The sequence below is a fragment of the Protomyctophum parallelum genome (assembly GCF_964188405.1).
Source record: "Protomyctophum parallelum genome assembly, chromosome: 12".
Taxonomy (NCBI): domain Eukaryota; kingdom Metazoa; phylum Chordata; class Actinopteri; order Myctophiformes; family Myctophidae; genus Protomyctophum; species Protomyctophum parallelum.
Window position 1 is genome coordinate 19074853 of NC_139712.1, and position 26724 is coordinate 19101576.

The 26724-nt window shown below is 43.8% G+C and overlaps 1 protein-coding gene across 2 annotated transcripts in view; it reads left to right on the forward strand.

Moving 5' to 3' along the window:
* Positions 1-20893, forward strand: part of avl9 (AVL9 homolog (S. cerevisiase)) — a 41662-nt gene extending 20769 nt beyond the window's left edge. For both annotated transcript variants that reach the window (XM_083778193.1, XM_083778194.1), the window contains 8 exons: positions 822-1014; positions 1436-1734; positions 3273-3407; positions 4091-4310; positions 4969-5086; positions 11192-11245; positions 19607-19695; positions 20583-20893. In XM_083778193.1, the coding sequence (XP_083634319.1) occupies positions 822-1014; positions 1436-1734; positions 3273-3407; positions 4091-4310; positions 4969-5086; positions 11192-11245; positions 19607-19695; positions 20583-20713 (1239 nt within the window). In that variant the 3' untranslated portion in view covers positions 20714-20893. The remainder of the gene's footprint in view (positions 1-821; positions 1015-1435; positions 1735-3272; positions 3408-4090; positions 4311-4968; positions 5087-11191; positions 11246-19606; positions 19696-20582) is intronic.
* The last annotated feature ends 5831 nt before the right edge of the window (positions 20894-26724 follow it).

Below are 26724 nucleotides of genomic sequence, written 5' to 3' on the forward strand. Positions count from 1 at the left end.
GGAGGTGAGTGTGTCAGGCTCCTCCCACTACCGGCCGCGGGGCAGCGTGTCAGAGGAGGTGAGTGTCTCAGGCTCCTCCCACTACCGGCCGCGGGGCAGCGTGTCAGAGGAGGTGAGTGTCTCAGACTCCTCCCACTACCGGCCGCGGGGCAGCGTGTCAGAGGAGGTGAGTGTCTCAGACTCCTCCCACTACCGGCCGCGGGGCAGCGTGTCAGAGGAGGTGAGTGTCAGACTCCTCCCACTACCGGCCGCGGGGCAGCGTGTCAGAGGAGGTGAGCACAGGACTGTCACGGCGCTGGTTTTTGGCGTCGGAAATTGGAATATTTAATATGAATAGAAATTACATTTCTGCTCGCCTTTTAAAAAAAAGTGCACAGGGCAGATATGACAAATAACTGAAATATACCAAGAAATTACCAGTATTTTTATGAATTGAAAATGTATACTTTAAAAAATAGTGGAAATAGCTGATCTACAAGCATTGTAGATCAGCTTTTTTATGTATGAATTTCTTTCAACATGGACATGGACAAAAGAGAGAAGTCCGTACACAGCTCTGCTCCACAGTGCTTAATTATTTAAAAAACGCAATGAATGCCAGTGTTTTTAAAATAAATGAAGCTCTGTTCTGTGGTGCAGAGCTGTGTGCCTTTCTCTCTTTTACATTGTATCTACTTGTTGTCCAGCACCAGCCAGGGACTGGATGTGTGTGCGCAACCCACCCGTTTTAAAACTTATGACGATTATGACGAAACAATTGCGATTATCTCAAATAATTTAGACGATTTAGACGAATATGTAATAATTGTGAACAATCCTAGGTGAGCGTGAGCCTGGCCGACAGCACCACGGGGGCCGACAGCACCACGGGGGCCGAGGAGTTCATCTCCGTCTCCGTCACAGACATCGACGGCGCCCTGGTGGAGCTGGTGGGGGAGGAGACTCTCCGAGGATCGCCAGCAGAGGGCGTGGAGGAGACGACCTCCACCTCATCCGGGACCACCACAAAGCAAGGTTGGGGCACTATTAGACATTATTTCTGGAAGGGTATTGAACAGGATATTGAAAATATTTTGCTTTGTTCTGAATATACCGCCTAGGTTGAGGGTTTTATATTGAGCATCCATAGACGTTTTAACCACAAATACCACAAATATTACACAGTTTACAAACATTCTGATCTGCTCTATAGTTTAGAAGTTTTAGTTGGCTTTTGAATTCGGTTTGATACTTTAGTTTACGGTAGTTTATATTGGTTTTAGTATGAGTTTTGAGTGGTATTTGTCAAAGGCGAGATTCAAATGTCAGAAAAGGGTATTATGTCAAAAAGGAATACATTTTCTCTACACAATACCACTCATTAGTCACCTAAAACATTTCTCAATTGTAGTTAGTTTGTTTTAGTTAACTCCAATAACCTCTGCCTCACTCACAGCACCCACCATGGGGGAGAACAACAGCCACCACCTCAAGCCCCCGTCCCGTGGCTCCCCGGAGTCCTCGGAGAGCGACTGGGAGACGCTGGACCCCAGCGTCCTGGACTCGGAGGCCCCCGGGGCCAAAGAGTCGCCCGAGAGGAGGGAGGAGGGTGTCGAGCACCCGGACCCGTTTGACGGCGGCGAGCAGAGCGTCCCCATCACGGTGCAGCCCCAGTCGGCGGGCGGGCTCGCCCAGGGTCTGGTGTCAGGGTTGGAGGAGGACAAGTATGGCCTGCCCCTCGCCATCTTCACCAAGGTAATGCTCCCCAGGGGAGAGCAGCTCAGGGTGGTGGGATGCACACGCAGATTAGACGCACCAACGGACCGACAAGCGGAAACAACGGCCGTACATGCAGTCGAACATGCGCTGCTCCCGTGCTTGGGGCGGCGGTGGCTCAGGGGCTGGATAGTAACCGCAAGGTCGCCAGTTTGAACCCGGGCTCCCCAGAGTTGGTGTCGAAGTGTCCTTGAGCAAGACACTGAACCCCTAATTGCTCCTGATGTGCTGGTTGGTGCCTTGCATGGTTTCCACCACCATCAGTGTATGAATGTGTGTGTGAATGTGTGAATGTAATGCACAATCTATGTAAAGCGCCTTGGATAAAGGCACTATATAAATGCATCATTTACCATTTACCTTGCGGTTAGGGTTTGAGGTAGGTCGTCTTGTCTAATGACAGTCGGACCAATAGTATGTCTAACCTCCAGCCTGTACCCGTCAGGGTGATGTGATCTACAACAAGCTCAAAGGGCATTGCAATGCGCCACATTTTATACTAGATCTTGTTTGAGCCAGTATTTTATTTTAATTCTGAAATTGAACAATTTTGGAAAGTTCATGACCAAAATAGGGATGCCAGTTTTAATATATGTTCACAATCTGTACAGTACATTGCACACAGTCAAGGCAACTACAACAACAATAACCCAAACCTCCCTCAGATTAATATAATCCTCTGCTTTCATTTCCCTCTAGATCCTCATCCTCTTCCATTATTGACACATTTGTTTTGGATATTGTTAAGACTTTATAATAATGTACACATAGCTAATATGACAAGGCAAACATCTCCAAAGCAAACAGTAACTGTAATCTGTCCGTTCTCTCCTTTACCAGCCAGAGTTATCTACGGCGCTGATCTACAAGCTCACAACGTGTCACTCTGCAGCGTGTTGTGTGAGCTTGTAGGTCGGCTGTATTCCCGACCGTGCGCAACAAAGTCTAAATCTGGTGTACGACGTGTTTTCGTTTATTCTACATTCGCGTTGATAATAAAAAAAAGCCAATGATGTTTTACAGTTTGGGGCGGCGGTGGCTCAGGGGTAGAGTGGCTGGATGGTAACTGCAAGGTTGCCAGTTTGAACCCGGGCTCCCCCAGAGCTAGTGTCGAAGTGTCCTTGAGCAAGACACTGAACCCCTAATTGCTCCTGATGTGCTGGTTGGTGCCTTGCATGGTTTCCTCAAGTAAAGTACAATTACCTCAAAATTGTACTTGCTTCTTTGGGTACTTAGAAAAGCTCTATATACATTTTAGATATTATTCTTATTCCATAATATAAACATACTCTGTTTATTTAGTAAAAGTCCTGTATTCAAAATTTGAATACACATTTACATGAAAATGTACCAAAGTAAAAGTACTACATTTGATTCAACATGTAGTAAAGTAGGGGTATATTTAAAACTAGAAATGCTCAAGTAAAGTAAAAGTGCCTAAAGCTCAAGTGCAGCACGTCTTTAGTAAATACACTTCTGATGGAAGGAAGGTGACCTTTGCCCTCTTGTTCCTCCAGGGTTATCTGTGCCTACCCTACATGGCGCTGCAACAGCACCACCTGCTGTCCGATGTGGCGGTGCGCGGCTTTGTCGCTGGGGCCACCAATATCCTCTTCCGGCAACAGAGGCATCTGAGCGACGCCATTGTTGACGTAAGACTCCTGTGTGTGTGTGTGTGTGTGTGTCTGTGTGTGTGTGTGTGTGTGCACCGCAGCGAGCACACTGACTATATGCTCTTCATACAATGGGCCTGATTTGCTGTATCAAATATGAGCCCTACGAATTTGGTCGCAAATTGCTTGTAAATGCATCTGTGTCTCCTCAACACATTCATGCAAACAATATGAGATTGTGTTGTACTGTACGTACAGTATGTGTAAATTAAGTGCAAAGTGTGTTTGTAGATGATTAGATTGTCTCTTAGCCCATTAAGACCTGAGGCCGATTCTACACATATCTTCTAACAGTTGTCAGAAAAGCTTATGTTTCTATATGAGTGGTTCTCAAACTTGTGTGTGTGTGTGTGTGTGTGTGTGTGTGTGTGTGCATGCGTTTTCCTGTGTGGGCGGCGGTGGCTCAGGTAGTGTGGCTGGATGGTAACCGCAAGGTTGCCAGTTCGAACCTGGGCTCACCCAGAGTTAGTGTCGAAGTGTCCTTGAGCAAGACACTGAACCCCTAATTGCTCCTGATGTGCTGGTTGGTGCCTTGCATGGTTTCCACCGCCATCGGTGTGTGAATGTGTGTGTGAATGGGTGAATGTAATGCACAATCTATGTAAAGCGCCTTGGATAAAGGCGCTATATAAATGCACCATTTACCTTTTTCTCCCCTGCAGGTGGAGGAAGGTCGCATCCAGATCCAGGACCCTGAGCTGCGCAGGCTCCTCGCTCTGACCACGGCTGACCTGCGCTTCGCCGACTACCTGGTCAAGCACGTCACAGAGAACCGTGAGGACGTGTTTCTAGACGGCACGGGCTGGGAGGGCGGAGACGAGTGGATCAGAGCGCAGTTCACGCTCTACCTGCAGACGCTGCTGTCCTCTGCCCTGCAAGAAGGTACTGTATGCATTACTTGCTTTAACCCATTCTGGGCGGGAACCCCTTTTGGTGTTTTAAGCATTATGTTGTACTTTAGCTGTTGAAAAATAGCAGACCTACAAGCTCATAGCTACGAGCTTGTAGGTCTGCTATTTTTGAATAATCGTGAAAATGTGGCCCAAATCTTTGAATATACCGGTACTCGGACTCACATACAGATGCACACACACACACACACACAAACACACACACTCCACAAGTGTAAATAATGTATTTCTTGTTGTTTTTGTTATTTTCCATACCTATGTTTGATTACTTTGTCTTACTATTTGTATATTACTATTTGTTAAATTGTATATTAACTTTGGTGAGAACCACATATAAGCCCTCCCTGGGTTTCTTTTCTCACCTGCACACACTTCTCTTTTATTGATGTTACCTTTTTGTACTGTTTTTATTGTGCGAATAAACTAAAACTAAAACTAAAAAGCTACAAACGACACGTTACACACACGCACACACACGCACACACACACACACACACACACACACACACACACACATACACACACACAGACACACACGTGATCAACTAAGATCGTAGTGAGTTCCACTGCGTGGTAATCAATAACCGTGGCTTGACCCTCTGCTTCCTTCCATGCATCTCCTGTTCCAGATAACGAGAGGCTGCTGGCTGATTACGGCGTTCCGTTTGTCACCGCGTGGAAGATTTCTCACAACTACCGCGTGTGGTTCAGCAACAAGCACCCCGCGCTGGCGGAAATCACACCAGGGTAGGTTCAGATCAATCACACCAGGGTAGGTTCAGATCAATCACACCAGGGGCCTGTTTCACGAAACTTGGATTAACTAATCCAGGATTTAGGCCAAAACCAGGCTTTTTCAATCCTGGTCTTTACAGCCTGGTTTATTCCGTTCCACTAAAGCCAAGCGAGGCTCAGAATTGGCGGATTTGGCGAGCCGGGATCAGCAAGCCTGGCTGAATAGATAGCCTGACTTTTTGTCTCTAGACCCATTCTGTAGAACACAGATTTACTGATTCTTCTTCTTCATGCGGTATTATGGCAGTTTGCATCCTTAATAGTTGCATTACTGCCCCCTTTTGTATATCTCAGTATCTTTACTAATCTATTCAAGACCTACTGATACAAGGACTTAAGCTTCTAAAATAAATACTGCTGCTGTAATTAAAGAGAGAACATACTCTCAATAGTGGATAGACTGAATGATTAACTACCCCAAAAATATAGTTTACATTTTACCACTACTATTAACTTAAAACAGAATTCTTAATATTGTAAGCATAATGATATTGTCGCATTGTGATATTTGGCCATAACTCCCTCCTCTGAGGGAGTTACCTTTGGGGAAGGGGGTTGTTGTCCAGACAGGGGCCAGACTGGTGAACTGTGGGTCATGGGTTCAATAGTGGGTGAAACGTTACAATGGTAATAATAATATGTTGTAAAACAATGAGTAATGGTAATATTTAGTGGTTTTCACTTTTACAAAAAATATATATAATATAATATAATATAATAATTCTTCTTAACCGTGCACTTGCACGACATCAAACCTATTCTGGGGAACATTCACCAAAAGCAGCTGATCTACAAGCTCACAAGCTGTCATGATGTTGTGCAGCCTATATATTTTGGTTATTTGATTTTATATAGTGCTTAAATTAGTCCTTTAATGCAACATAAACCCATAATAATTGAATAAGTCTGGAAAACATCATTGGTTTGTGATCAGTTTGACTGCTTAAGTTAAATAACTCAGAAACTACAAAACATTTCAAAGTAAAAAGTTCCAGCATCTGTCTCCACAGTAAACTGAATTTTACAAAGTGTGAATGGAGTTTCTAGGTGAAAGTGATTTTTTGACATGCCACTATCTGCCTATAAATGTCTTAAATTTGAAAGCACTATATTTCTAAAACTATGAAACATTTCAAAGATTCCTTTTCAGGCAAACATGTCCACCATAAAATGAACCTCAATAGGTTTTGAATGGGGTTTCTAGGTGTAAGTATGTACAGTGGAGGGCCAAACCCTCAAAAAGAGGCTTAGTTTTCGAGGTACCCCTCCCCGAGGTAGAACAAAACGGGACATAGTTTTTTCATATCTTTAGGATGTCCCCTTCATGAAATGAATTGTCCCGAGATTTACTTTTACTGCAAAGGTCATGAAATTGATCCATGAAGTTACTCACCACACTCTGAAAGATGGACTTCCAAGAAAATCCTTTTTTTACATTTCTGAGGAATGCTCCCTTGTAATCCTGGTGATATCTTCTATAAGGGGTAGTACAAAGCCTGACAGTGTTTTTCATAATTTTGACTTGTCCTCTTCATGAAATGGATGGTCAGTGATTTTACTTTTACTGCAAAAGTCATGAAATTAATCCATGAAGTGACTCACCACAAAAAAATGCCTATCCTAAAAGAGTGAGTTCCAAGTTAATCCTCTGTCATTTTCTACCTGCTGATTGATTTTACATCATACTTGCACAGATGATCTACAGGTAGTGTGCCTACATCCCAGAACAATCAGAATGCCAATATTTGGTTCTATTGCGAATCAGCAGCCTTTTATATAAGATATTAAATAGGCGGAAATAGCTTTTCTGAGCAACATTCACTTGTCCTACTCTTTATCAGGGGTAGAACTAAATGGGACATCGTTTTTTTAGTGGTGCAACCACTCCTACAACCAGCTGACTAATAATAGCAGTAGGGGGCGCCAGAAACAGTGAGAGGGGTAGTGTCTCTAATGAGAGAGAGTGAGAGAGAGAGAGGGGGGGGGGGGGGGGGGGGAATTGCACCACTCAGGTCACACGTGTGTGATTTTTTTCATTTCTTTAGGATGTCCCCTTCATTAAATGGATTGTCCCAAGTTTTACTTTTACTGCAAAAGTCATGAAATTAATCCATGAAGTGACTCACCACATAATGAAAAAACGCCTATCCTGAAAGAGGGAGATCCAAGAAAGTCCTCTGTCATTTTCTACCTGCTGCATGGTTGTTTTTATGTCATGCTTGCAATGGTCTAGTCAGGTACATCCTAAAGCAACCTAAATGCCAATATTTGGTTCTATAGTGAATCAGTGGGCTTTAATATAAGGCCTTATTAGAGGCAGAAATAGCCAAAAGCATCTAACTATACAGTATCAACCATCAACTATTTAATTTGACTGCAAAAGTCATGCAATTCTTCAATTAACTTTCTGCACCAAAAAAAAGTGCATACAGTGTCCCCAGTGTCTACAGGTGTCTGTAGACTGTAGCGTCTACCCTACACCCCAAAGCAACCAGAACATTATGTTAAAATAGGCTTGAATTGTGAATCAGCAGGGATTCATAGGCTCTCTGGGTTAGAATCATAGGCTCAGAGTACATGTCTCCACCAGACCAATTACAGGTTATTGTGGGCTGGAAGTCAATCTCAGCGGACGGACAGACAGGGTGCAAATCATAGTCTCTGCCATGCCTTTCGGCCTGGTGGAGACAATATGTTTTTACTTTTTACCCAGCCACTTCATATTCATATAACTAAAATTACATCACATGGATGCACCTGGGATGTATCCTCAGTGATGTATCCTGAGGTCAACGGGGTTTCGGGTCTTCCAACATCATACCCCTGACCCCTCACTCAGGCGACCCAGCCGGGGTGATCAAGTCCCGACTTACGTCCCAGTAGCTACCCTCAATCCGTTGGAACTACTCCAGAACTACTCTGCCAGGGCTGGGCTGGTGCATGGAAGGACTAGGCTCTGTGGGTTGTCTCCTGTCCGGGCCCCTCCTACGTCTCACCAGGTCCACTCCTGCTCTCACCAGGCCCAGGACCTGTGCGTTGCACCAGAGTCCCAGCACCAGACAGTTCATTCAGTAGTGGTGGGCAATGGTTCCGCAGGGAAATGGTGCTGCGGCTCCGCTTGCTGCTTGCATGGCCCTCCTAAAGGCCTCACAGAGGGTTGTTGGGCTTCCTCCTCACGGAGGACACAGGCTGGGGCGCTAACCCATACTGCTCACCCGGGTGCCGTCTACATTCCAGCTGTCACCCGTCTCTCCGGTGGTCACCAGACTATACCTGGTTGTCACATAGTCTATTCCTATGGCTGAGTCACTGTAAATAGAAAACTATAACAAAAAATACATCGCATGGATGCACCTGGGACATATCCTCAGTGATAGAATCTATTATTCTCAGGTAGGCCTAATATCTCTACACCTCAAAGCATCAGAATGATACATTATTGATATTGTATTCTATAGCTATATGTCCATATAGCCTAAATGCAGTATGGTTTAATGCTGTAGAATTCACAGCTTTGTGCCATTCTTAATGAATAATCATCCATCAGCAGTTTATGGAAACCAATTTGGCCGCAGTCAGTCAGTTCCCTATACAATGCTACCATAGAAGAGTTATAGAACAATATTTTGTAATTCCAGCTGTTTTGAGGCATAGGTCTACCTGAGAAACATCCTTAGATTCTACATGAAGTGGGTAAACTAAAAACATGGCATCAAAATATATTTCCTGTTATTAAGTTTGTATAGGCATTTTACAGTAATAGATCAGGATTAGAACATTTAGAAGTCTTGAAAAGAAAACTGTAAAAGGGGCCTTGGAGCCTATTTTTACATATCTTGGGGTCCTACCTGTAGACAATATGTGCAAATATGTAAATCCAAAGTATTAACTTGACTTTTCTGCATTTGTATTTGCAAATCTCTTGGATACATTTCATGACTTTTGAGGTACCCCTGATAGAAGAGTAGGAGCAGTATTACATGAGACTATAGCTATTTCCACGCCTGAGGGTGAGAAGCGACCGCGTCATAAAGGGCGAGGTGGCATGCACACATCCACCTGGGTGACTGCTGGGTGAGCGCTGGCGCTTTGGCATGGGGGGTAAGATCAACATATGGAATGAATTATGTACTGATGAGGTCAGATCAACATATAGAATGTCAGAACAGGTCAGCTCCATATAGATCTAAGGGTGGCAGTATATAAAAGGTTGCTTATTCACAATAGAACCAAATATTGGCATCCTGGTTGCTTTAGGGGCAGAGAGCACTGAGGGGGAAGGTGCCCAAACCCCATAAAAGGGCACCATTTTGGGGTGGTCTTTTTGTGGGGGTCCCTTGTGCCATTTCAATTCAGAAATATCCAACTAGTATGTTTCACAATAACTTGGCCTGTGTCATTGGAATTGACCCACTTTCAGGGTAGGTGTTTTTTGCAGTGGGGATCACTTCATGTATGGATTTAATGACTTTTGCAGTACCGGTAAACGTAAAACGTCTGACCATCCATTTCATGAAGAGGACATCTTAAAGATATGAAAAAACAAAGTCACATTTTGTTGATAAATAGTAGGACCAAAATTCCAAGTGAATGTTGCTCAGTAAAGTTAACTTTTAGCTTTTTCCGCCTATTTAAGGCCTTATATAAAAGGCTGCTGATTCACAATAGAACAAAATATTGGCATTCTGATTGTTCTGGGATGTAGGCACACTACCTGTAGACAATTTGTGCAAGTATGATGTAAAAACAAACAGCAGGTAAAAAATGACAGAGAATTTTCTTGGAACTATCTCTTTCAGATAGGCGTTTTTTATTGCCTATGTGCTGAGTAACTTCATGGATCAATTTCAAACCTTTTGCAGTAAAAGTAAATCTCGGGACAATCCATTTCATGAAGGGGACATCCTAAAGATATGAAAAAACTATGTCCCGTTTTGTTATACCTCGGGGAGGGGTATAGTCAACTTTTGGGGCTTTTGGCCCTCCACTAGTAGGACTAGTAGCATGCCAAAGTTTGTGCTATTGCCATTGAGAATGCATTGGGCGTTTAATGAACAGTAAAGACATCAGGATTAGGTTAAACCTGGCTGTTAGCCTGGTCCGGAGCAGGCTAAGTCCAAAGCATTAGTTTCCATGGTAACTAATGTAGCATCACTTTCATGAAACCGAATCAAGCCTCAACATATCCAGGTTAACTGGTTAAATTAATCTGGCAAGATTAACCAGCTTTCATGAAACCGGTTAATCGCTGATCCAGGATATATTAAGCCAGGATATGTGTTAAATCTCGGCTTAATCTCTAATCCAAGTTTCGTGAAAGTTGAAACAGGCCCCAGGGTAGGTTCAGATCAATCACACCAGGGTAGGTTCAGATCAATCACACCAGGGTAGGTTCAGATCAATCACACCAGGGTAGGTGCCTCACTCCCAATGTTCCGCCGTAGTCTGAAAACCCACCTCTTCAGACTCCATCATGGCCCGTAGCACTTACCATAGCCCCTTAGATAGAACTTTATGTAGCATTTTATACAGACTTGCAATTTTCGTAGTCATAGCACTTTATAGTATATATGTATAGTATCATGTATAGTTTATATGTATAGTTTCATTATATAGATATTCCACTGTTACGCCCTAGTTTACGCATGTTTCATGATACTTTTTATGTATGTGATGTATTGCCATGCTTTTTGTTTTGTTGCTTATTGTACGTCGCTCTGGATTAAGAGCGTCTGCTAAATGCCTAAATTGTAAATTGTGCTCCACCGATAGAAACAGAATAATATATATATTTTCCTTCTCCACTACATTTCAAAGACAAATATTGAACTTTTGAATCCTCTATATTTCCAGGAAGGGAAAAAGTGCATTGATGAAATATGAATAAGCCCTATTTCAAGTATAGTGGAAAGATAGCTGATCTCAAGCTCACTATACGTCACATTGTGACACTTTGTGAGCTTGTAGGTCAGCTATTTTCACAATTTTAGCTTTTTGTCCTTTTACTATTTGCTGAATCTGTTTGATAGATTAATTGTTTGATCTGGTCTCTTGCAGACATCCGTTCCAGGGCCAGTATGGAGTTGCTGATGTGAAATTAAGACTCTCACAGTGAGTATCATTTTTCAACAGTCAACTCAAACTATTTGTTGATTTTGTTCTTCGGGTTCGGAAGCAAAGAATATAATTCTCAATGTTCTTCACTGGGAGTACAGAAATGCACGTCATGTACACAAAATGTAGTGGGTAAGAAGTCAAAATGGGTTCTTTAGGGCAGTGGTTCCCAAACTTTTTCATGTCAAGGACCCCCAAATTTACAATAATTAGCCCACGGACCCCCATTTGAAAAGACATGCCTGGGGACCCCCAATAAGAGAAGATCTGTATGTCTCGATTTTCAACCTGTTTAATTTCAAGGACCCACAGTTTGACATGCATTAGGCTACGGTCCCCCATTTAATAGCATTTCTATCTCTGGGACCCCCAATTTATATCGTAAAATCATTGCTAATTTAACTCTGAGAGTGTACAAATGGAACCACTGCTTTAGGGCAGTGCTTCACAAAGTGGGGACCCCCAGGGGTCCTTGAGAGGGCTCCAGGAGCTCCCGAGCTAAAGGATTCATAGGAATCAGGAAACAAATGGAATCTTAGAGGTCTGTACGACCCCAATAACTCCCAGAGTTATTATGAGGGTTTGATACGAATCTGGGGGTCCTTGAAATGAAACCATTTTAGAACCACTGCTTTAACACAGAGGTTCCCAACCACTGGTGGTACTTGAGCCCCCTCTCTTGGTACTCAGAGGAGTCACCTAAAAAAGGGGGGGGGGGAAGACAAAAGTGGAATGAAATATTTACTACAGGTATATAACAAAATACATACATAAATGGATGCACCTGGGACGTATCCTCAGTGATGTATCCCAAGGTCATCGGGGTTTAGGGTCTCGCAACATCATACCCCTCACTCAGGTGACCCAGCCGGGAGTGATCAAGTCCCGACTTACGTCCCAGTAGCTACCCTCGATAAGTCCCATTAGGGAAAAACCAGGGCCACACAATCCATTGCTCCTGAACTACTCTGCCGGGACTGGGAGGTACCATTCTGGCACATGGAAGGACTAGGCTCTGTGGGTTGACACCTGTCTGGGCCCCTCCTACGTCTCACCAGGTCCACTCCTGCTCTCACCAGGTCAGGCCCTGTGCGTTGCACCAGACTCCCAGCACCAGGCACTTTATTCAGGAATGGTGGGTTCTCAAGCCGCAACGGTTCCGCAGGCTCCACCTTGCCCTTGGTGGTGCCGCCGGCTCCGCTTGAGGCTTGCATGGCCCTCCTAAAGGCTTCACCGTGGGTTTGTTGGGCTCCTTCCTCACGGAAGACACAGGCTGGGGCGCTAACCCATACTGCTCCCGGGTGCCGTCTAATTTCCGGCTGCCACCCGTCTCTCCGGTGGTCACCAGACTATTCCTGGTTGTCACTTAGTCTATTCCTATGAGTCACTATAAATAGAAGAACTATAACAAAATACATACATAAATGGATGCACCTGGGACGTATCCTCAGTGATGTATCCCAAGGTCATCTGGGTTTCGGGTCTCGCAACATCATACCCCTCACTCAGGTGACCCAGCCGGGAGTGATCAAGTCCCGACTTACGTCCCAGTAGCTACCCTCGATAAGTCCCATTAGGTAGTTCTTCTGACCAAGCAATTTGTTCAAATAGGCTCTCCAGCTGTGCTGAAATGAGAACGACAGCACACCTAGCCGTCACATTAGAAATATCAGTTGTGCTGATTAGTGATTAGACAGAGTTTTGTCAGAGCAGCAGCATTATTGGCTTCTAGGAATGGAACAAAGGGTATTTTAACATCAGTTATTATGGTGGTACTTGGAGAACCAAATAGTTTCTGAGGTGGTACTACAGTATAAAAAGGTTGGGAACCAATGCTTTACAGAACTATCTCTTCTCATGACCCAAAGACAAAGAAGTTACCCACCAAAACAAGTCCAATGCTGCCCTCTGGTGGTGATTTAAAACATTACTTAGACAGATTGACAGACAGACCAGACCCGTAGTAATAATTCAACAAAACGGGTACAGTATTAGGTTACTAAAATCATGTGACTAAAAACGAAATTACATTTTATTCAATAGACCATGACTAAACTAAATCAGAATTTGCCTGGTGTCATGCCCGTGGACATTTCTTTTTCACTTAATTTCTATTGAAGAAAAAACAGACAAGAAAGACTATACTGAAAAAAAAGAAGACAAAAAGCAAAAAGACAAGGCTGCATTTTTCATATTACAAAATACATTCAATTAAATCCTATTGCAATATTAGAAAAGTGTTTTGACGGATATCTGGGCAGTGATCCTCCTCCGAGTATCACAGACAGAGTTTCTACACAGCCTGTTTATTGATATCTGGGCAGTGATCCTCCCACCCGAGTATCACAGACAGAGTTTCTACACAGCCTGTTTATTGATATCTGGGCAGTGATCCTCCTCCGAGTATCACAGACAGAGTTTCTACACAGCCTGTTTATTGATATCTGGGCAGTGATCCTCCTCCGAGTATCACAGACAGAGTTTCTACACAGCCTGTTTATTGATATCTGGGCAGTGATCCTCCTCCGAGTATCACAGACAGAGTTTCTACACAGCCTGTTTATTGATATCTGGGCAGTGATCCTCCTCCGAGTATCACAGACAGAGTTTCTACACAGCCTGTTTATTGATATCTGGGCAGTGATCCTCCTCCGAGTATCACAGACAGAGTTTCTACACAGCCTGTTTATTGATATCTGGGCAGTGATCCTCCTCCGAGTATCACAGACAGAATTTCTACACAGCCTGTTTATTGATATATGGGCAGTGATCCTCCCGAGTATCACAGTCAGAGTTTCTACACAGCCTGTTTATTGATATCTGGGCAGTGATCCTCCCACCCGAGTATCACAGACAGAGTTTCTACACAGCCTGTTTATTGCAGCTCTTGCCAGCGTTTTGGAGCGTTTCTATTAATCTCACAAGACCCACAGAATGTTTTGTTCTGACGATGTATATACAGCAATTTAAAAAACGCTTGAGTGTGCATGCATGGGGTGTAGTACGCACTAGGCAGGTGTCTCATATCAGTGGAAGCCATTAATTTTGGAGCTTCATTCTCAAAAGCAGAGCTGTCTTCTTCGGTGTTGTGTGTGTGTGTGTGTGTGTGTGTGTGTGTGTGTGTGTGTGTGTGTGTGTGGGGGGGGGGGGGGGGGGGTGCCTCTGGTTTCATTCCAGGAAGTACAGCTGAAAGGGGATCCCGTCCGTCCCGCTTGACGGCGAAAGAACAAGGAGGCGTGGCCTTTGTACTTAAAGCCAGGCCCACGGCCGTCTTGAGTGACAGGCTGAGAGCCAACAGAATAGAGATGTTACTTCATAGGGTTTGGAGAGTTTGTAACCAAATGGACCCTTTATATAGATCTATAACTCTTGAGAGCGTGAAATGAAACCAAATTATAAATATAATTAAATTATATAAATTAAATAAATTAAATATTATATATAAATTATATCATTTGGTTTCATTTTACTCTCTCAAGAGTGTTATTATTGATCAACGTTTGTGTAAGAGTTCCATTGGGGTCCAATCAATGCAAGAGTTAAATGGCATTAAAATACGAACGAGCTTGTGTAATAAATAATGGCACTTCCCAAGTTCCAATGCTTCTTCTCATACCAGGAAATCACTTTGGCGTTTCCATTATTTCGCATTATTAATGCCTGAACAACTCTACTGTTATGTTAAAAACGGATCGTTTGTGTAATGTCATTCATACGAGGGCCTCACGTTAAAATACGAAGTGGGTGCTGGCGGCGTGTTTCCTCCTCCGCGTCATCAGTGCCCATACCCGAGGCGGGGTTGCCGTAATCCTGGTCTCTAAACTCCCTTCCCCCTGGCCAGCCGGGGTGCCTGATGGAGGGGAAAGGAACTGGTCTCTATACTGCCTCCCCCTGGCCAGCCGGGGCGCCTGATGGAGGGGAAAGGAACTCGTTGGAATAACGTGTTCCTTCCACACGCTACGTCCAACCAGGGAAAGTCCCCCTGTCAGGTGTAAAGGAGCAACTTGGACACTCAGGCATGAAGGAAGCATGAGTTCAAGTCCGTTGCTCTCCCCATGTCCCCCATATACAGTATGGGGACTCGGTTGGTGGAGGGTGTGTAGAGCCCAGGATTACATTAGATAATTGACACAGGGGTGAAAAATGGGTTACAAAATTGTGGGATCAAAAATATATATAATAAAAAAGAAACGCATCGCTTGTGTTCTTAACAGTGGTGCCTGCCTGGCTCTCAGGCTCAGCCTGTCACTCAAGACGGCTGTGTGTGTGTGTGTGTGTGTGTGTGTGTGTGTGTGTGTGTGTGTGTGTGTGTGTGTGTGTGTGTGTGTGTGTGTGTGTGTGTGTGTGTGTGTGTGTGTGTGTGTGCATGCACGCGGTAGGACATCGCTTGTGTTCTTAACAGTGGTGCCTGCCTGGCTCTCAGGCAGTGTGTGTGTGTGTGTGTGTGTGTGTGTGTGTGTGTGTGTGTGTGTGTGTGTGTTCGGTTTTCGGTGAGATTTGCCGGGATCCGAATTCCCCAGAATGCAAGCAGATCTAGCTAGGTTTAACACGCACATTGGTTTGTTTCTTGCTTCAATAATTTCCTTATTTTACGAATTACATGCTTTTTATAGGGTTTTTATTAATTCATTATTAAACATAAAACACATAATAACAACATTCACACGTTTGTTCAAACTTCCCCACACAGACTGATAATACTACCCTGGATTTGTGACTTAGCACGCCCTTAAAGTCTATCACCTAACCCTGCTTTCATTTGGAGAAGTGTAGTTATATTGAAACATATTTATGTTATTCCACTTTGTGTGGTTCCACTATGCTCACTTTGTAATGTGTGTGTGTGTGTGTGTGGTTCCACGTTTGTGTGGTGTTCCACCCACTAACCAGGTATGTGGCAAGTATGTGGTTTTAAATCTACCATTCAAGATTATTGATTGGAGAAAAGAAACACAATAGCACTTGGTTACAATCTAATTATCATATTACACATTAAAACATAGTTATGATATAATGCACAAATCATATCATTATAATTACCACTGGCCATCTGCTGCTTCTGTCACAGTGGTCTGGTGAATCTAATTCAACTCTGGACCAAACAGTCTATCTAAAGCAGTGGGTTGCTTCTGCAACCAATCAGATCGACAGGGACAGTATTTCTGCCCCTGTCTTTAGCCAATGGCCATCCTGCTTGCCTCACTTGAGACAGCCTTTGCAACAGCTCCCATCACTTCCTGTCATGTGAACTGCTGCTTATCTAGATCAAACTGTCTAGATTTACTGTTTATATTTATTATCTAGGCTTTACTAACCCAGTATAATATTGGTTACTTAGAACACATTTATCATTGAAAGGAATTAAAGAACCAGATTATGGCTCCTTCTTCCTACCTACTATTCCTATTCCTACAACGTCCTGTTATTAAGTTGAGACCCGGCCTGCCTGTGGAAGTTATAAACCCCATTCTCACAGCCGGATCAGATAAGCAACCCCCTCCTAGAGTGGCTGCATCCATGGAATGTGCCAGAGAGACCCATTTCAGTCCCTTTTCAGTTATCAGTGTGGAACTGTTGATCAATTATTTTGACCCACTATATTTTTTACACCAATTCTGAATAATACATCCTCGCACATCCATATATAACACGACAGTGTTATATATGGATGGATGTATTATGGATGTATTATGTGTGTGTATGTGTGTGTGTGTGTGTGTTTGTGTGTGTGTGTGTGTGTGTGTGTGTGTGTGTGTGCGTGCGTGCGTGCGCGCGGTAGGACAAGCTTCGCGGAGACACTTGCAGCATCTCATGTTTCCTCTCCGCTATTTTGTAACACGGCCTTGGTGAACTGTATCGTAACACCTTCGTAAACAAACAAACAGACTGAGCGTTGTTAAAGATCCTCCCTCCCATTCTCGCATGCATGCACACACACACAGCGCACACACACACACACACACACACACACACACACACACATACATGGGAAGGCTGTTTTATATGAGGCTGAATATGACCTCTATTCCAAGTGAATAGTGTTTATCAGAGAGATGCAAGCAGGGCAGGAGAGTAACACTTTCACCAGTTGAGCAGCCAACTGGGCTTGTTGTTGTTGAGGGCGAGTGGGCGGGTCTTGGTGTTGATTGACATGGAGCGTAGCGATGCAAAAAACAGTGTTGTTAACAGAATGGTCTGAATGTTGTTCTTCGAATTGTTGACTGTCCCCAGTTGCGATCTACAGTTGCACGTGATCTTGTAGATCGGCCATTTTCACTGTTTTGGGTCTCGGGGAGACATTAAAGAGGCTCGAGCTAAGAGGTTTGGTTAAGCGTGGTTGTAAAGCACCTTGAGGAGCAGTTGAAGAAGAATTCATAGGTTTCTTTTATTTAATATGTTGTTTTTTTGTTCTCTCATAAAATGCATTCTAAGGCCCTAACCACACCGGAGGGTTGCCATGCATGCAACCCCTTGCACAACAACAGCACACAGTACAGCAGGGTTCCCCAATTAATTTTCCTCAAGGGCCATATTTTGACTACGGTACCAGGCTGGGGGCCGAGTTGGCACTGAAATTAATGTTCAGGGCAAGACCCCATTTGAAAAGGACCCCTAGTTTGACATGCAGAGGCTACTGACCCCAATTTAATGCCATTATCTGGGACTCCCCCCCGCGGGCTGCTAATTGGGGAACCCTGCAGTACAGGGTCTATAGCAGTGGTTCCCAAAGTGGGGTCCGGGTACCCCCAGGGGTACTTGAGGGGGTTCCAGGGGGGACCCAGCTAAATGATAGTTTGGAAACAAATGGACCCTTATGGGTCTGTAACTCAGAGTGTACAAATGGAACCATAACGGGTCCATTTGGTTCCATTTGTAATTGAGTTAAATTAGCATTGATTTTACAATATAAATTGGTGGTCCCAGAGATAGAAATGCTATTAAATAGGGGTCCGTAGACGAATGCATGTCAAACTGAGGATTGTTGAAATTAAACTGGTTGAAAATCGAGATATAAAAATAAATCTTCTCTTATGGGGTCCCTGGCATATGGGTCCGCGGGTGGCTAATTAGTGTCAATTTGGGGGTCCTTGACATGAAAAAGTATGTATGAACTGGAACACTGGAAATAGGTATGGCCACCTACACATTTGCACAGAGGCCCAGATTGCCCAGAGCCCCGACCCGACCTCCCACCCAGAACAACACATTCCGATCCGCAGTCATAAAGGAATCCCATTCAGCGCTGCCGGGCTACGGCCAATTTTATCCAATGTTATTTTCAGATGAACAATCATGGGTCCATTATTATAAGCCAGAGCAGGTTGGCAGCGGTCAGTGGAAATAGGGTGGCGGCGCTGCCAACAGCAGGGGCACAACAACAACAACAGAGCAGCTCTGACTGACAGGTCTCTCTGTGCGTGCCATCTGGCTGTCTCATATCCGTCCGTCCGTTAGACACTAGACAGACAGGATGTTTTAGACACTGAAGGTGGGGTTGACACATCCAGCCCCGATAATAAACAAGGACATTGATGTCCGCTGATGTAGTTGATTTAATGCGTGAGATCAAGTCAGGATCAGCATCGTCTCCGTGTCTCCCCTCCTGCTCTTTACGAGGAACAAACTGTCCCTCGTAAATAATCTCTACTGTCACTCTCATAAATTATCTCCTCAGCTCGGCTGTATGAAGCTGTAATGTAATCCCCTATAGCGGCTACCCTTTCCGTTCTGTAAGCTGATCTGTAAATACAAGAACTTGTTGCAGCTCCTTTCAGCAAAAGTATACGTATTGTCTATTTCCTAGGATGGATATAAAAGGTCCCAGCAGTCCAGCAGCCAGAGTTTGTGTGGTCCTGATTTATACTTACAGTAGTTGAACAAGCTCTCAACTGTTGTAAGATTGACTTTTATGCACTTTAAGATCATTAATAACAATAAAAAAATAAGTACATAAAAAAGGAATGACTGTGCTATACCTTCTTTTATACTAAATGGAGTGTATTTGTTGTGGGGTGGTGGTGGGGTGGTCCTTGAGGTTTGTTCAAACATCTGCTAGTGGTCTTAGAGACATCTAGAAAAGTAAGTAGCCTTGCCGAGCTATGAGGCCCATAGGGGCAGTCAGCCTATCTCCTGTTTCTGTAGCGTGATGTACAAGTACACCCCCTGGACATGACGCTAGTATGTCACAGGGAGTAATTACTCCCAATCCAACCCTTGATGCTGAGTGCCAAGCAGGGAGGCATTTTTCAGTCTTTGGTTACGACTGCTAATGCCTGGAAGTATAATGTTGTAAATCGCGATAATGTCCCTCGAAGCAGTGACGTCATTCTGTTTTGTTTGTTTGTTTGTTTTTTAAAGCTCTGTGCAGAACAGCGAGCGAGGAAAGAAGCTGGGCAACGCCATGATGACCACCAGTCGTAGCATGGTTCAGACCGGGAAGGCGGTCGGTAAGCATCGAACAGCGTCTGTCTTAGGCATCGTTTAAAGGAGTATTCTGTGATTTGGGTGATTTGGGAAACCCCCCGGTCCGCCCCGGTAACAAGATGTGCACATGCACGCACTACAGTGGGGAGACACGCGACAGGCCAACAGCACACACACCAAGGCCCGCCCCCGCTCGATCATGATTGGCAGAATGCCCCTCTCTATCCTGGTTGGATGAAGGCTGGGCTACCTAGCCAAAAACCCCCAGGGGTTAACTGGGGACAGGGAGGAATTCCTTATATGGTCAGCACACTATAGTAGGGAGGATTACAAAAAAATAATTAAGTGAAATCGCTGAATTTAACACTTCTGTGTGCTAGTGTGCCAAGCAGATCAGGGAGATTTAATTCTGAAAACGCCCGCTGTTCCTTTCCCCCCCAAAAACCGGGAAGCAAAATCTTCATTTCTACATCGCGCTAGTAAGTCTGATCTCTCTGTAACTGCGATGCATCCCGAAGTCAGAAATTAGCCCAGCACATGCATCGTGATCAATCATTTTCAGAGAAAATGTTTTTTTTTTTGTCTGGCCGTAAACCCGGCCCGTGCGTGTGGATGAGAGGTCTTAAGCACATAGTTTCGGGCAGGTTTTGCACACCGAAATGGTGAAAATAGCTGATTTACAAGCTCACAACACGTTGCAATGCGACATGTGGTGACTTTATAGATATTTTTTCACTGGCCTCAATCCCTCTTTATTTGTAGATCTCGCCAGTAATTTGGTTTATAGACATGATGTTATTTAGTAGTTTTTCTTTCACAAAATGGAAGAACTGTTTAAATCCTGATGTTTTCTCAGTGCTCCCATTACCTCTTTTAGACGTTGTCTCGTCTCCCTCCTTACCGCTCACAGGTCAGTCGGTGGGCGGGGCTCTGACCAGCGCCAAGTCTGCCATGTCCTCCTGGTTTACCACGCTGGCCCAGCCGCCAGCCGTCACCGGCTCCACCTCCGCTGAACAACTGGACACCGAAACGCAGCCTTGACCACCCCCCCCCCCCCCCCCCACCACCACCACCCTGAGAAACCCGTCCAAACCGGCCCCTCTCCTCCTCCGGTGTTATTATCCACCCTTCCTCCTCCGGTCCCCTGCCTTTCGCTCCTGACACGATGCTGGGATGGTTCTGGTGTTGGGTGACCCCAAACACGGTTCATATGAAGGATTGACCCCCACATCCCCCCTTCTCGACCCCCCCCCCCCCCCCCCCAAAGGCCCAAACCAAACAACGCGTGGGCTGAAAGCGGTATTCTCTCGCAAATCGGAAAAGGAACAACACTTCCATATCCTGCCGCCCTTGAAATGTTGAAAACCATCAGCGACATCTTCTGGTTGACATAACAAACAAACCCCACTGTGGTCCTTCTGTGGTGAAGGTTTTCCATCAAAGACCTTTAGTGGATTCCTCCTAACCCTCCGTCCTTGTATTGGGGAGGTCAGTGCTGATGCGTCGTCACATGGTCGCGTCACACCACTGATCACAGATCTGTGTGGAGAGAGAGAGAGAAGCGGCCGTGATGTTTTGACCTGCATAGAAAGGCTTCTGGAGCAGCTGTCTGTCAGTCACTGGTTCACAGTTCAAACGCGATATCGCCGGATGACGTGCTCCGATCATCACTCACGATCAGTACTGCCCATGGGGTCGTTCTCTTCTCAGTTCGCGACTCGTTTTTGTGTACTTCGGTAGTGCACTGCTCGCTGTGTTCAAAACATTCTGTAAATTCCAGCATTTTCTATGTGTTGGTGTTGAGCCCTTGGAGTACTATAGATGGATATTAGGAGTACTTGAACTGAACTGGGATTATGTTCACAATCTACATTCACAGCTCTACTAGGCATCTAGCCATTCCGACCAACTGTGATTCACCCTGAGAGAGCCGATGGCGAGGAGGAACATTGTCTTGTTCAAGGGCACTTTTGATGAGACATGGTGTGGCTGTGTTCTGGGACTTGAACTTGTGACCTCTCTGTAATGGGGCAGACCGTCTAATTATGACATCATACTGTGTGCCCCCCCACCCTACTTAGCTCAAATGTCAGCAGTAACATTGGGGCTCTCACGTCATTTTGGTTCATATAGTCATATTAATTCCGACAGCCGTAATGTTTTAATTCTCAAACATATTCTCCCCCAATACAACAGTGTTGTTCGCCGATAAATAGCTACAAGCTTGCAACGCATAGCGAGTCTTAGCGACTCACAATCATGACGCGTTGTGAGATTGTAGGTTTACACGACACCGCTGTACGACAGTTTAAATCAGCTTAAATACTTCCGTCTTCAGTCTGCATTAATTACATATTAGTAACAGCTAAGCAGTCTTTGGTTTGATCAAATTTCAGGTAAAGGGATTTTTTTTCCCCTTGAGTTTTAACCGACAGGTGCATTGCGATTTACATTTTTCACCAAGTCAAAAATAAGTGCAATGGTTTTGCATACATTTTCCTTTCAAATGTACCCTAAAGAATGTGCCCAGTTTGGTAGAGTTTGGCTCCATATCATCGTCAGAAGTTAATATTTATGGCAGATCTGGTCTAAGCTCAAATTATGGCACACACTCAAGTTCCACAGTACAAAAGTTAAGTGTTCCTACAACTAAATGTTAGGATTGCAAAACACATTTGAATGCTGATATGTACTGCTTTTATAACGGTAAGGAATTATTATTGATGAAAGGAATTATTACTACATAATGTCTATAGCTATAAATAATATACAAGTTTTCTCAATTATTGATGGATCGGATCGGCAGTCAAAAGTGCAGTGCAAGGTGTTCTGGCAGAGTTGCGGACAAAGATTACTTTAACTGCAGGAATAGACAGGATTTCTCGTTGGTCACTGTCGAGGACCACTCTTTCAAATGAACAATCTGTTTTTCCAGCATGGATGGATATCGGACGAGGTGCTCAGTCATCCCTCAGAATACTACTGTATACGATTGCCTTTTGGGAGATATTTAATGACAAGGAAAGAAAAATGCTGAAGGTAGCTTATGTATCAGGTAACTTATTTATTTTGTTGTGTATAGTTTTAACTCGTATATATATATATAGTCCTTGGAACACTGGAACAAGTCCTCTGTTGGACCACTTGTGTGTTCACAGATAGCAACCCAACCAGCCACCGTTCTCTTTCTCCGTATACCTACATTATGCTGTATCATTTCTTTGTACTCATCTCGTGTAATTTCTCACGTCGAGGTGCTTTACTGGAAACTCTTTCCTTCCCCCAACTTCCTTTTTTAAATATTTTTACAGTTCTATTTGAAGTTTTGAATAAAGTCACCGTCATACGTTGCCACGTTGGCGGTGTCTGTCTCGTGTGGAAAATGGCAGACCCGACAAGCTCACGTGTTACATCCACGGCATGTTTTCTGAGCGTGTGCGTCTGTTATTTTCCTCGTGCGACACCGTCGTGCGATGGAACATAAATTAGGCTAAAAGCATGCTCCGTCTACTCTAAACCACGGTTACCGCAGCTGTGGTGCAGTGGCTTTCTTTCTTGTTTTGCTTTTGAGCTAGAATCCGGACGTTACTATTTGTTGGGCCTGATGACAATTATTAATAACACACTTAGATATCATTGATATATATCCGATCAAAAACACTGTATAAACAAATGTTTTTTTGCTCTGATCCATCCAATTTGGTTATTAAACACAAATATATGTAATGCAGGAGGCTGGATATTTTTACACAGTGTAAAACTAAACTTTAACATCAGTGCTCTGTAACTACACTGGGAATGTAATGATATTAAACAACTTTTAATAGGAAAATACAACACAAACAATTTCTCAATTTTACCCCAAGCATCTTTTTCTGCATTATGTAAAATGTAATAAATGATATCGGCACATATCAGACCACATAATACGCCATTAACAATATGTTCCCACCTATACTATATGTCACCAATTATTGGTGGTATTCTAAATATATTCAATATTCTGTATTTGATTATTCTTTTTTACATGTGTGATCGTTTTTCTTTAAATTGTCATGCTTTGTCTTCTTCGGCCTAATCTATACTCTGTTGTATGACGGTGTCCCGCACCAGAAATAGCTGACCTGCAGCTATTTCTGACTCACTGACTGTATGTTGCTCAAGTAAAGGTTCATTAAGTACGATGAGGATTTTGATTGTTCCAAGCTAGTTTTCTCCTTTTTTTTTTTCTTCTCCAAAATGTTTTCTTTTTGTTTTTTTGTCAACTGACATTATAATGTTTTAAATGTGTATTTAAAAAAGAAAAAAAGACAGTACAATGTTTTGTAAAATTGTGAATTTAAATTCACAAAATAAATATTTTCTTGACAGATTCTTTTAAAGCGTTTGAGAGGAAAGTGATCACACAATATTGCTGCAGAAAATAAAATGCATTTAAAAACTATATAACAACGTGCTGAGACTCTGTATTCATCCACATTGGTGTCACTGGGAGCTTGTTGTTGTCAGGAGGATCAGCCAGATTGTGTGAGAGAGATAAGCAGCCAGGTCTATGAAAACAAGCCCAAAAGAAGTAACTATAGGCCCATCGGCATGAACAACCCATCGGCAATTTGAAAATAGCTGATCTACAAGCTCACAATGTGTCGCAGTGCGATGTGTTGTGAATTTGTAGATCTGCTATTTAAAAAAATATCTCTGAAAAAAGTGACAAAGTGGAATATATTTTGAACATTTTAACAACACCATTATTTGGAGGGGTCGGGGTCCTGGACACAAAATATTTTTAGAAGTACGGTCTTTGGACAAATACATTAATTAATCTTGACATGAAAATGTATGAGAATCATGGTTTAAACATTAGGAAACGAGCCCAAATACGCAACTACACTTTAGAAACAAGCCCCAAAAAAATGCAACCCGCAATATTAACTACCAATATTTACAAGCAACTTTACAGAAAAAGAAGCCCAAACTTATCTATGTTGCTTATAATAAGCAGACAAGGCAACACTGAGGAGGATGTGTGTTTAAAATGTAGGTCAGTCCAACAAAGGGCTGGGGAGGGACTGTGGTTGGTGGTAGCACATGGCCAGACAAAAACACACCCACGTGCTGCTCAACACACACACACACACACACACACAATGCTGAAGCATCATTGGGACACATGAACCGAGAGACCTCTGAAATGACTTTCAGACTTTTTGTTAGTAGCCCCCACTCCCCCCTGGGCCCACATCCCCCTGGAGTGGTGGAGTGGGTGGGTGGATGGATGGAGTGGTGGAGTGGGTGGATGGAGTACGGTGGTCTCCATGCAGTTTCTTACACCTACTGTGTTGGCGTCTGACGGAATGTCGGACTCGTAACCAATTAACCCATTTTGACCTGAGATCAGATTCTAAAAATGTCTTCTACATCGCGACAGTTTTCTGAAAAAGCTATGTTTATATGTCAGTCGTTCTTCGATTTAAAAAAAAACAGCAGACCTACAAGCTCGTAGGGCGGCACTCGGTGCCGCGCTATGAGCTTGTAGATCTGCTATTTTTCAATAGCTAAAGCATAACATAATGGTAACACCAAAAGGGGTTCCCGCCCAAAATAGGTAAAACCAGGGGTCTTCAACATTTTTCAGCCCACTACATTGATTGTACTGTACTGTATACTGTATGCAGAGCAAACTTGATCGTACTCAGACACATAGATATTTAAAATATATATACAGTAGATGCCTCATTGGTCGCTGCAGTTCATTGGAGCGTAAAGCTGTGAAGTAAAGCTGCATCGCTGCCGGTCGCTGCTACTCAAGTGACTACTGGCCAATCAAATCATGTCTTTTCCGGAATCTTCCGTTTACATTGCCAAAGCAAGTGCCGCTGGGAAAGAAGGAGTCACACCCGTTGATTGGCCTGCTGAACTTCCCCTTCCGTTCTTCCGCTATATGCTTCGCAAGGAATCTCGGGAAAGATTGCCGATAATATCGCCTCCATGTTCCTTCCGTTGAGATACAAACGCCCCAGAGCCGGAAGAGGCGTCTACCTTTATATGTCTATGCTCAGACATAGGGACATACATATAGACCTACACACTTATTAATTTAAAGGATCGGTTGGCACTGCCCAAAAAGTTACTTTGACACAAAGACTTGGCACTGGCAGCCCCCCCTGTAGTAAAGGCCTATTCATAGTCTGGAATTTCGGTTGTGAGGTGACCACCGCTCCGGTGGTGAGCTGACCACCGGAGCTGAAATAACGTTGAGCGGCGAGTAAAAACAGAGAGAAGGGCTGGAGCGGTGGCGGTGGTTTGCTCTTCACCGCGGCTCGTGACGTCATGTTGTAGTTCGGTGGTCACCCCACCACCGTAAATCCAGACTATGTATGAGCCTTAAGTCTGCAAACCTGTAGGGAAGGGATCCTGAAACCGTTCACAGAGAAGGTTGTGTGCACATCTCAATGCCTATATATTCAGGTCAGGTGCTGGATGTTAGGCAACAAGGCAAACATCAAGGAAGAGGAAGAACATCCACACCAGTTTGTAGAGCTCCGAGACTTACTTTTCCTGGAACCAGGATCCCTATAGGCACGATGCAACGCGTTGTGGGTTGTAGATGTGCTATTGCATGTCTCAGACATTTTTGACATCTGAAACATGTTCTAAATATGAATTTAAGCAAATAAGCACATGCTACTTGTGTCTCATTTTAATTCAGTCATGCTATTGACAATACAATAAGGGACTTTGGTCCCTTATTGTATTGTTTTTTTCTTCTTCTTCCGCCAAACATTGCAGTTCAGGCTTTACAGGCTTTTTTCAGGCTTTAAAAAAAAACTATATAGTAGAGGGCTATGCAAAATGCCGAAAATGGTGAGGACGCGAAGCCCACAAGTATTGGCCAAAGGGTGGCGCTATATCACTCAATTGAAAATGCAGACTTTGAACAGCCATAGCTCATGAACTGTTTGACCGTCAGCAATAAAACTTTGATACACATATGCGTTTCCTCATGCCGAACAACTTTTGTGTTCTGACTTTTGAACTCTGACCTTTAGAAC